The sequence below is a fragment of the Uloborus diversus genome, unplaced genomic scaffold (genome assembly GCF_026930045.1).
Source record: "Uloborus diversus isolate 005 unplaced genomic scaffold, Udiv.v.3.1 scaffold_359, whole genome shotgun sequence".
Taxonomy (NCBI): domain Eukaryota; kingdom Metazoa; phylum Arthropoda; class Arachnida; order Araneae; family Uloboridae; genus Uloborus; species Uloborus diversus.
The window spans coordinates 49,630-62,337 of NW_026558526.1; the positions used below are offsets into that span (position 1 = coordinate 49,630).

The following is a 12,708-nucleotide window of genomic DNA, read 5'->3' on the forward strand; positions in this document are numbered from 1 at the left end:
AAAACTGTTGTATGGATTAGTACTGTCCTATACAATAAGTCAGAACTAATCTTATCGATGCAAAACATGTTGAAAGACAACAAATTTTCAATAGCTATTTTTTTTTTCCTTTTTCAAATTAGGCATAGCTTAATAAGCATTGAGTTACCACTTTTAAGCTAGGGCTAAGACAGAACTACAAGCAATATACTGACAGCCTGTTATAACACTAACAGCTCACTTACAGTTAGAGGACATCTGCTTTTAGCTCACTTATATTGACTATTCTAGACTAATGAGTCCATAACAAGAGCAAATCTGTAGTCTCTGAATAAAATAACCAGGCTGTCAGAGATTGTATTTAGACATAGGTTAGCTTATGTAGTATACTAGCCTCAGAAGGTAATTTACATTTACTCAGGAACTACTGGTTTGAATTGATTTTTTTTTTTTTTTGCATTGAATAGTCCATTTATTGAGGAAGGCTATAGGCTATATAATATCACGCTATGACTTATAGGATTGGAGCAGCCATAAATTGAAATTAAATCAAAAATAATCATGATGCATTTTTTGTTGCATCATGATTATTTTTGAATATAATTGAATAGCTTGAACATTTGTTGCCAAGTAGCTCAGTAAAGTGCTGGGCAAGCAACCCTAGGGTCTCGGGTTCGAACTTTGCTGCAGACGGAAAGATTTTCAGCATGAATGACCCGATTCATTTAAAAATTAATTTATACATCAAAGGATTTCAATTATTTTTACTGAATTTTGTTTTTTGATTTTCTTATTTAATGGAAAACATCAATGTGGATAAGGGTCTGTAATTTTTTACTATCTATATACATATTATAGCATAATGTACTTAAAATAGTTTTTTAATACATTGTTGACTTATAAACACGAGTGAAACCACAGGGCACAGCTAAAATTGAGTAAAGGAAAGTATAAATTGTTTCTCAATATTATTACTGACCCAAGCAAAGCTGGGTATGTTTGCTAGTTTAAATATCTATACCTATATATAAATGGACAACTTACCATTCATTCACCTTTTGTTTTCCATCAAAATCTGCCGGCACTAGTGTAAGGCGACACATAGTTTCATATAATTCCTTCAAGTCTGGTTGCAACTGCAGGAAAGAATGAAAACTTAGAGCAAAAAATTTTCAAAATGCATACCCCAGACTAGTAATTAAATGCACAGCACTTCATATAAGAGCCTCCAATATTACCATAGGAAGGTAAAAAGGGCTGAAATGTTGGAATTTGACATTCTTTTCAAGCTTCATTTTCAGAGGAAACCCAGTACATAAGCTTGTATTGTAAAACTAAAGTGCAATAAATACAAAAATGCAAAAAAAAAAAAAAAGCAGATGATACCCTTTATCCTTCCCACAGCTACCTTCCCACAGTAGAATACTCCAATAACTAGAATATAATAATTACATAATAAAAATTAAAAACTCCAATTTCATCTTATTTCAGTGTACATGTTATACAAATCGCAGAGAGACATTGTGGTAAAAGTTTATATATTTATCACGACTGATGTGCTTCTTATATATATTTAGTGTAGAAAAATATCATGATTAAAAGGGGTACTTTATATTAAAATACTATTTCATGAAACCTGCAAAGATATAAAGAATTTATTCCATGTACAATCTACATCAAGGAAAGTTCCAAAGCAAGACGCACTTAAATGAACACAATTTTAGCATATTTGTGTATGAATGAAGCATAACAGCAACTCATTATCTTATATTTAAAAATTAATATTAAAGCCTGTAAGTTCAAGTGATTGTTCTAAAGTATAAAGTAATTGTAAAATTCAATTCTGCTCTTGGCAAGCTAACAGCGGAGCTCAAAAAACAAATGACTTCCCATTAAGTATACTATTTTTCATTACTGATTCCATTGTTCATTATTTAACTAAAAGCAGGTCCATCATTTCAAAATTTTCCAGGGAGCAAACAGTTTGTGTTCAATACATTTTATAGAGAAAAAACAAAATACGTACAAAAATGCCTAATTTCATTATGTTTTTAAAATACAGGAAGAGTCAATTGACTCTCCTGATTGGCACTTAGTATCAAAACCAACTCAATCCACGTTTAAAAACTTTATTAGAAGAGACAAAAGGTATTTCAGGCTCTGCTCACTTAAGTTGTCCAAAGCAATTAATTTTCAACTGAATTACCTTTGGTGTAAAACTTTGAAAAAATAAATAAATAAAATATAAAATAATGCTAATAAACTACTGTTTGGGAAATGACAACAGCAGTACTGTCTAATTAATTACAGATAGAAATAATTAGTATTGAACTGGTTTTGAAATACATTAGTAGACCTAAATATAATATAAAACTGTCTGAACTCAAACGAGTGTTTAAAAATTTTCTGCCGAAAAATGTGGTACTCCACAGAGTTGGTATAAAAAGTTTTTTTTTTTGAAACCCTCCCCCCTTTTTTTATTTTATGTTTAACATTCATATTTGTACCTAATTTCTTTGTAAGTAATTAAATAATTAAGAGTAAAATCTTATAATTTAGTTTCCTTATACTTAGAGATATTATTAGGAGAATATTGTTTGAAAATCTTTAACTATTATAAAAAAATACAATATGTAAATGGGTCTTGGTATAAATAATCAAAGAAAAAAATTACTGTGATAGTTCAGACATTATTAATTAAATAACCAAGAATAGATTCTTGCACATCAATTTCCTCATAATCATAGCTATATACAATAAATAAAAAAATAAAAGTAAAATTAAAATCACATATTCTTAAACACAGAAAGTATTTTGCAGTATCTACAAATGAATCATAAGTCTGAAGTACATTATACAACTTTAAAAATCAAAACATCATGCATATTTTGTTTAAGGATTTCTAAAAAAGTTACAAATCATGTAATTTATTTACCTAATGTATCAGTGACAACAATTATAGAAACAGGACAAGTAGGTTTTAAGACAATCGTTATGTTTTTCATTGTAGTCGGTGTTCCTCAGGTTTAATGCATTTGGGAATACAATTTTTTTTATCAAAGAGAAAAAAAAATAATTAAAAGAATCAGTACAAACTTAAATGAAAATACTCTTTTAACATATTTTAAAATGAAGACTGTCATAAAAGATTATGTTTATTGATTCTTCCACCATTCATACATGAAACTTCTTTTATTACATTGGGATCAAAAAAGTTCTTTGTAAGGTGAAAATTTGGCATTAAATTCTTTTAGTAGAGCACAGAGTTACATGAATGTTTTCTGTTTCTACAATTTTATACATTTTCTTTTCTTGCTCTGACTGCATCGTCTCTCGGGGATGCAAAAAGCATGCAGGTCTTTTTTATGCACAAAATTTTATGCCTACTCTAAGTGTTCTTGGACTTCTTTAGTTATTTCTTTTCTCTTGTCCTTTAAATATTCTAGTGTTAAGATATTTTTACACTACATAATATATCTCAATAAATCTTAAGTAATCAAGCAAATGAGGTAGAACATAAGTTTAGGTTGAAATATGCTTTTTGGACTGTTTTGAAAATGCAAAAGACTGAAAACTAATGATAATTTTAAAAAAATTATAAAAGAGCTACATGGATTTTTTTTTCCATGTAATTTTAGAAAAACGTGGTTGGTTTGCCTTGTATATCTATGTACTTAATAGAAAAGCTGCATAGATTTTAAAAAAGAAAATAACAAAATAGAAACTATTCAGCAAATTTGCATTACCTTAAAAAATATAAGTTTCTAAATGTATTAAATCTGTAATTTACCTATAAAGCTTTGCTAGTTAATTTGCATTAATTTGATTCTACTCTTTGCAATAATATGTAAAATTTATGAAAACATTTGGGGGAAAAACAATGAAATTTTTCAAAAAAAAAAAAAAAAGTTTGAAAAAAACCACATGGTTATAAAAAAAAAAAAAAACTTGGTTTAAACCAAACAATCCTGGTACTCCTGCCGTGTCTTAAATTGTGGCCAACAAAAGAATAAATGTAACGTTGAAAGTGAGTAGAGTACTACTATGCAAGCAGAATGTTTTTTTAACCATATTTACAGCCATACATAAAAGGAGTTTAAAAAGTTTTCCCAAAAGAACTTGAACAAGCAATCCACTATTATGGACTTTTTCAAAAGCTAATGAACTAAAAACAGGTGCCAAAACAACAATGTTATAACTGAAGTTGTAAGTTACATTTTTTTAGATTTCATTGACACTTAAAATATACATACTTAATTATAACGACCCAGGTTGTACCGAACCTTTTAATTTGTCCCTACTGAAGACAGGGCCAATCCTAGGGTGCTGGCCGCCCGTGTGCAAAGACCTAATGTGCCGCCCCTCAAGAGTAATTTGCATATTTTAACTAATCTTTAACGTCTATATAAATCTTTCTTTGAATTTCTATGCCAAGTTGGAATTTAAAAAAAGGGGGGGGGGGATAGAAGAATTATCATTTTTAGCTATGTTTGATTAAGTTAAGGTGGAAGAGGTGAATCAGAGACTTAATTGGGTCCTTAAGATCGATGGTTCAACCAGCGAAATTTTCCGAAAGTAAAGTCCTAGAAACGCAATTTTAAGCCTTCTTTAGTTTCGTCAAGGAGGTCATGCCATCCTTTTGGATCTTCGTTTTGGAGCCACAATTAAATTTGCTTCCCGGGGCAAGGGCCCTGTCCTCCTACCTAATCTGAAACCGGGCAGTTCATTCAAGATTTTTATCAGCTAAATTGTCATAAATGGAAAAAAGTACAACATTCTAGTTCGTCATTCATATATGTTACTCTCAAGGTAGTCACGCAATTTTCCACTTTCTCTCCACGCATCCACGATTGTTAAACACTGAGTTTGTTACATAGTTTGTTGTTTGAAATGCTTTGCTTGCGAGAGTATCTAATCAGTATAGCTTTTTTTTTAATAAATAAAATATGTCTTTATTGTTTAGGTCTATAAAAGCTTGGGGGGTAAACATTAGTGGCCGCCCTCGGTGCTCCTTTTAGATGGCACCATTTCATACTTCAGAAGGGGGCCTTTCCCCTCCCCTGTATCCATGCCTGATTACCGGTTCTGCCACAAACTTTGCAACCAAATGGAGCATGTGTGTTAAAAGTAGATATTAATTAATGGACAATGAACCAATACAATGTTCCCTAACATTCTATTTTCCCTAAACTATGTATGCTATGCTGTCGGGAAATCAACACATACTTTGACAATTGAACATTTAAAAGTCAGCATATTTATTCCACTTATTATAAGTTATCTTGTGAGAAATTCTTGAGGAATTTTGCTTGATTATAAGAACTATATGATGCGGCCTGCGGCCGCCCCTTGCTTTGGCCGCCCTTGTGCAGCGCACACTCTGCACACCTGCTAGGATCGGCCCTGACTGAAGACCTATATTTTTAATGTATTTTAAAACGCTTGTAACAAATGCTAAACGCTGTGGATTCGGCTATAGTGAACCAAAAATTTCTAAAAATTTCAGCTTTTCATAGTCTTTGTCGCAGTTACGTTCTGATTAGTTTTCCTGTAGGATCCATCTTTTGCAACAGTCATCCCCTTTTCACAAGCACACTCCTCATCTATTGTTTCTCTGATAATATTGCATTGTTAACTTCACACTGGCCATAGCTAAGTTAGGCAAGCAAAAGAAAAAATCTGTAGGTGTTTAAGTTAAATTTGTTCTGAAAAGCATTGAAAGTCTATCCCAAATTCGTAAGGAATTTTTGTTTTCTAAATTTATTGTAGTCACTATATGGCAGAACTGCAATTCTAACGCAGCTCTCAGTTGTTTTGAGCAAAATTTTTTACGACAAAAACTAGATGAACAGCTGTAGATTTGTTTACAATAATTGACAGAAGAATCAATGAAATGTACATAAAAGCTTGCAACCAAAAATAAAATTTTTCTTCCTATATTATGGATAAGTAAAAAGATACATTTCACATTTACTGAACACAACATATAATACTAATATTTTACTTAATATCATCCTTTCCGTTAATAGAACTATTTGTGAAATAAAGACATTCGTTATAGAAGTACCTTTGCAAGTGTGGTCTTGTTTGTGAAAAATCGTATGCAGGGAACCCTGGGTTATAGCGATCTCTTAAGCCAGCCTGCTTGGTTTTCGTTATAGCGAGGTTTGATTGCATTATTTTGTTTTTTACTTAGCGCATTTCGAAACCTTTTACGAATAACTAAATTACTTCCTTTATATAGCTATTGATTTATTATTATTACGTTTTAAGACAAATGTTGTCAATCTGAAAAGACAAAGAAAATTTCCCCGCCGAGTCAAATACTTCACTTAATCAAATAATATTTCTCGAAACCGACGCTATTCCTTCAAGCGGGGTCAACAGTTTTCAATTAGGAAAACATTCCTCAGTCTTTACATATACATAAAAACAAATATGCTAATCTCCTATCAAATTACATAAGTTTTTCTTTTGAATAAATACTTCAATTTGAAAAAAAAACGTGCATTGAGAACTTACCTCATCCATTGATTTCATTTCCAAACGCAATTTATCCAGAATTGTAATGAAAAGCTAAAGAAGAAAAAAATATCATTAAAAAATAAAAATGCTATATATGTATAAATATTCAAAATTCAAAACCTGAACCATTTATATTTTAAAAATTAAACAGTAGAGTCTCAAAAATCCAAGGTAATTGGGGCTTGCCTGACCTCGGATTACTGAAAACTCCGACTATCCGAAAAATTCTTTAGACTACATAAGGACATGTGCTGTGTATTTCCTTACTCTATGAAAAGGAAATACTGTCTCCTCTAAAAATTTATCACTGAAATATCAACATAAATTTATGTTTTATTTAACCCTAAATGAGTTTTGATTAGTTTTTTTCTTGATGTCTGCACATACTTTTGTGCAAACTTGCAGGCAATCAAAAACTGCCCTTTGATTGTCCTCAAATAAGTTTTGATGAGTGTTGTCGTAACATTTGTTGCTATGCGTGAGCATACGTATGTACCTCACATAATACAAAAACGTTAACCTTCTATGACTAGAAGGATAAAATTTCATACATATGTATTGTACAGCGTCAAGTTTTGCACTTTCCTTTTAAATTGCAATTTAATTGCAATCTGATATTCCAAAAGAGCTGTTTGTTCGTCCTTTGGGGCAAAACAATGTTTTAACTTCAAGTTATTTTTTGCATCAACCGACTGCCTACTTTCTCCCAAGGAATTTCTTAATCCATCTCTAACAGACAAAGAATATTTCATGTTACTCGGCAAGTGTTATTGACATAAACCTTTCAGTTTCTTTTTATTACCTATTACTTTATCGTATATTGTTTGGGAAGTGCTACATAGCAAAATATTTAAATTTTCAGATTAAAACACTTTTTGTCTATGAAATGTATACCTTAAAAATATCAACAAAGCACCTCGGACTAAGCGGAACTTCGGACTTAAGAGACTCGGATTTTCGAGACTCTACTGTACCTATCTTTGCTTACTGCTATCTGAATGCAAGTTTAGTACAAAAACAAGTTATTTTTAAAAGTACGGCAAATAGTTGAACAGGGTGGGCTACAGAATCTAAGAGTGGCAAATTCCCCGATTTTTCCCATATTTCTAAATATTTTTATTTTAAAAAACCTGTGATTGTCATTATTAAATATCACGGATATGATGATTGATATTATCGTACTCTTCAGAGTCAAAAACATAGAAAAGCAAATCAAGACTTCCACAACATTCTTCTTAACTTTTGAGATTGGCATAAGTTTGTAATTCAAATTAATTTCTTTATTGTAAACAAACAACACTGCACCAAAAAAAAAAAAAAAAAACTTGTTTGGCTGACTTTTGATGATAGCAACCCATGCTTTTGTTTCAACTAGTTTTGAAGTGAACTCATCAAACAAATTTGAGGTGCACTTTATGTACAAGGTGGATGGCTGGGTTCATGCTGAGGTTTTTCAGATCTCCTCCTTGAATAGTCTGGAATCTCCCTTGCAAAGCAAGCCTGCAGACTGATTGCATAGTGATGTTAATGCTGCGCAGATTGATTGCATAGTGATGCTAATGCACCAAAAATATTCAAATGCAGGGATACTTGTCTACTTTCAGTGGAATAAAAGCCATCAGGATATGATAAAGTCATGGGGGGAAAAAGTGAAACACTGAGTGCCAATATTTTAATGGGAATACACAAAATGTAGAAATACTGTAGTAGTATAGCGACTTTTTGTCATTGCTAACAATTTGTGGTCCTTTGAACACATCAAGCTTGGAGGAGAGTATTTCTTCTAATCAAAAATTTGAATTTTAGACCCCAAAAGTAAAAATACCATAGATGAATTAAACTCATTTCAAGTCTGAAACCATAAGGAATTTACTTAGTTTTGAAATTCACAATTATTCCACAATAGATTTATCCCAACTAATAATAGATTTTACCTAAATCATGTGCAAACTATTTCTATGGAAAAAAAGATTCCACCATCTTCTTTTGCAAAACACATGGACTCAATGAGGATTTTTCCAATTGCCTCCTGTTAATTCGGTTAATATGAAATGCCAAAAGTTCTCGCATTCGACTGTATTCGACATTACTCATAACAACCATAAAAATAAGTAAAGTTGTTAAAAAATGAATATCTAAATATAGAAAATAGTTTCTACTATTTGATTATTACTAGTACACAGGGTTCGAAAATATCATAATATTTTCGAAAATATCAAAAATATCAGATATTTTTATATATATCCGATATTTTCAATCAGCTCAAACTAGTCTTCAAAACAGTAAATTGTTATTACAATTTGTAGACTTAAAATTAAGGTTTCTTTCATTATTTATATCAAATATTTCATTTAACATTTTTATCAATTTTAATGCAGTTAATTCAGCATTAGCTGAACAGAACTCATTTTTCTTCTGTTAGCTACTTTTACACAGTTGTATGATTCAGAAATTAAAAAAAAAAAGAATTAGTCGGTGCACAGCCGTAAGATATTATTTTTTCTGACCAATGTTTAATATTTAACTTTGCACTTTTAATATGAATTAAAATTGTGACATTATTAATAATAATTTTATGAATATGAAATAAAAAAGGAATATTACATCACTTTGTTACATTAATAATGTATTAATACATCATAAAAATAGTACATACCTTTTTAGTTACTTTCAATAATAAATGAATAACAAAACTACAATTGTTATTCTATTTATATTAAAAATAAAGTAGTTGAAAAAATAAATATCAAAATATCATGATATTTTCAAAATATGGGTTATATAACGTGATATATATCACGATATATATAGATTGATATATTTTCGAACCCTGTAGTACACACATTGTTGTTGATCAAAAAAAAAAAATTGACCTTTTAAAATTTAACACTATTATTAAGAAAATTTTTTACATTCAGCAGTTTTAAGGCCTATTACATTTCACCATTCACATATCTCAGCTAAAATGCCAATTGCCTTTGATACATAACCAATATTATTTGGTTGCACCTCATACAATTATACTAAAGTCATATTCCATTTTACAATGAAGGATGTAACTCTATCTCTAAGCAAATTGAAATGACGACAGGTAATTATTTAGCTTTATTTTCCATACAAAAATAGTTATCCTCTCATATTTTACCTATTACGCTTTCTACAATCACATAAAATGCCGAGTATTTTCCAAGAAAATATTTTAGAATTCAAAAATGATAGTTTTTAGTGACAACAAATTTTAGCATCAAATGAGACAAAAATGGGCTTTTTTGTAATATCAGTTTAAAATTAACTCTTCACACTAAACACTATCTGAGTGCAAAGCTTTTGAACAGAAGGATTATAGTATTTTTTATCACAGGATGAAACCTTCAACTGGAATCGCGTAACAAGATGGAAGAATTGGTTAGTGTAGAGAGCAGAGGGGGATTTTTTTAAAAATGAAACACTTGAATAGAAAAACTTTGAGGGGGGGGAGGTAACAAAAAAATCAGAAAAATGAACTGACCTCGTACAGTAAACTCCCCAATACAGATTTAAATTTTACAGAACTTTGAAACATTTCAAGTAAAATACAAAGAAAGTCAGCAAGGGGTAATATACATTAAAAAAAGAAATAGAGAAAGTACAACATATTTGCAATCTAATAAAGAATGAAATGCAAATTATAAAGACAAAAGTTAAGTGTAGTTCCTTTACAAAAAATAAAACTTAATCAACTTGAAAATTGTTAATCTTTTTTTTTTTAACTCGTAAAGCAATGTTAAATAAGAAACAATGCAGATCTTTGAATGCTAAAACTTACTGAAACAATATCTGCAATACATTTGCTTGTATTCCCTTTATCATCTTTGATGGTGATTGGTCTATCTTCTCTGATTCGTTGAATTGCAGCAGGGCAATCAAGCTATATAGAAGAGAAAATATTACTTTATAGTTTATTTGTTAAAAGATTTATAGAGAAGTCAAAGATCAAAAAAATTTTGTAATTAAAAGTAATTTTTTTGATTAAAAAAGCTCCCCTTCATATAATACATAGTAAAATATGAAGGAGAATAGAAGCTATTACATTACAGCTAATCATTATATAGGGTTTTCTATAAACAGGCATGACGGTCATACAATGAGCAAAATAAGTTTAGAAATTAAAAGGGATGACATTGCAATTACCACATAAATAATAACGGAAAAAAAATAATAATAAATAGTTAATTTATTAATTTGATTAAAGAATATTGTATTGTCATCATTTCTGAGGTCATATACCAAATTTCAAAAGACTCTAATCAGAGGCGTAAGTGAAAATTGAGTAGCAATATTTTAACAAGATATATATAAATAAATGAATACAATATAGGGAGATAGAACGAATGGTAGGAATTAAAAAATACAAAAAGAATATTCAACTTTATAATTAAATAACACAAAAATTTTAAATGTTGTGATTATTTTTATCGAAAAAAAAAAGAGAGAGAGAGAGAGAAAGAAAGAAATGTACATTTACAACATTGACAAAATAAGAAATAGAGTAGAACAACGTTTGGTAGCAAATGTTAAAATAACTTTCAATCTTCAAAGTAATTAAATATCTATAGGACACAAAAGGATTGAAATTTCAAAAACAGAAACATTTTCCGCGAAGAATGTACTTAATATGAATATGCTTCCAAAATATAGGTTTTTAACCACATATAAGTTCATGTTTTCTCCACAACAATTTAATAATATGAAAACTCCATAACAATACTGACAAGGCAAAATCCCCCCCCCCCCATCTTTCTTTCTTTTCAAAAACTAAAAAAAGGGGATATTTTTCCGATTTTGATTAAACTTCAAAAATAATCATTAAACAAATAAATACTGGCACATTCTGATTTAATACAAAACAGCATGAACGCTGATTAAAGACTAACAGTATCATCAACAGTGCAGAAAAATGTGGGAAACTCCAAACTCGCTAATCTTTCATGTAATTAATCAATCATGTGGCTATTAGCACCTGTTTTAAAAGCAATGACTGCAATAAAGCCACAAAAAATTTAAAAGCAAAATTTTACTGGTATTAATTTAGAATAACAGTAGTAAATAAAAAATGCCTTAATTGCAAATACAAGCTGTTTATCAAAATTCTTGATTGAAAATCCAAACCAACACAAAATATAATTGAGAGACAGGATCACATCTATTTTTTATCATAAATGTTTATTTCAGTGCCTTTTCCTTTTTTATAACGTTTTATTTCCCAAGCAAAACACTTCCAATTTTTTCGTAAAGTATGGAGGGGACTTCCAGAAACTTTGATTTTTTCTCTGAAAGCAGAAGGATTACTCTTATGCGAGTACAGTCGACTCCCACTACAACGTGATTCGACTTACAATTTGAATTCCTCATAGACAACATAAATTTTTTTGGAAGGAAATATGGGCTTTGTTATTGCCTACTAAATATTGATTTTGTGGAACGTTATTACAACTCTTTAGCATCTTTGACAGCGAAAGTTCTCACACCAAACTTGTTTACGCATTGCGTTGTTAGTGCATTTATTGTTTTTTCATTCTAATTATTGAAGTTGATGAAATATAATGACACTTTAGTTGCTCTGTTTAATCAAAAGTTTGAAAATGGGAGGAAAAAGAAGTTTCTGCCAAAAAAAAAAGTTAAGATTCTTCTCAATATGCTTGAACAAATACAAAACGTTGAGAGTAGCACAACAATAAGTATGAGTGAATCTTCGATATGTACAATTGAAAGTCAAAACAAAAAGATATCTGTAAAAATTCAGAACTTAGTTTCAATACTGAAGCTTGCAGAGTAGTGTCTAAGCAAAGCAAATATGTATTATGAAAATGGAAGCTGCTCATGTACTGTGTATCAAAGGGATCAGGAAAAGAGGCTGTTGCATAAATGGAAACGTTATAAAAGAAAAGGCAAAGCAAACATGTTAAAAATGTATATAAAAAGAATAATGATCTGATCATGGAGCATAAATCATCATAATCTGTATTTTTCAACTCATGAATATCATTACTGTATCTACTGTTGTACAGTACCATAATAGTGCAGCTTTTATTATTACTACATAATGTGCATGCTGTTTTGTTTTATTTTATGTCTTTCCCTCCCATTGATCATTCATTTTGTGCATCTTAAAGTAGAGGAAGCTGCTGTACCCACAGACAAAATATACTTTTCAATTTTTGCTGG

The 12,708-nt window shown here is 30.1% G+C and overlaps 1 protein-coding gene across 1 annotated transcript in view; it reads right to left on the reverse strand.

Moving 5' to 3' along the window:
- The window catches only part of LOC129233360 (vacuolar protein sorting-associated protein 28 homolog), a 32,491-nt gene that overhangs the window by 1,669 nt on the left and 18,114 nt on the right, over positions 1-12,708 (reverse strand). The window contains exons 5-7 of the mRNA XM_054867400.1: positions 10,310-10,411; positions 6,502-6,555; positions 1,024-1,115 (exon numbers count right to left, since the gene is read on the reverse strand). Coding sequence (XP_054723375.1) covers positions 1,024-1,115; positions 6,502-6,555; positions 10,310-10,411 — 248 coding nt within the window. The remainder of the gene's footprint in view (positions 1-1,023; positions 1,116-6,501; positions 6,556-10,309; positions 10,412-12,708) is intronic.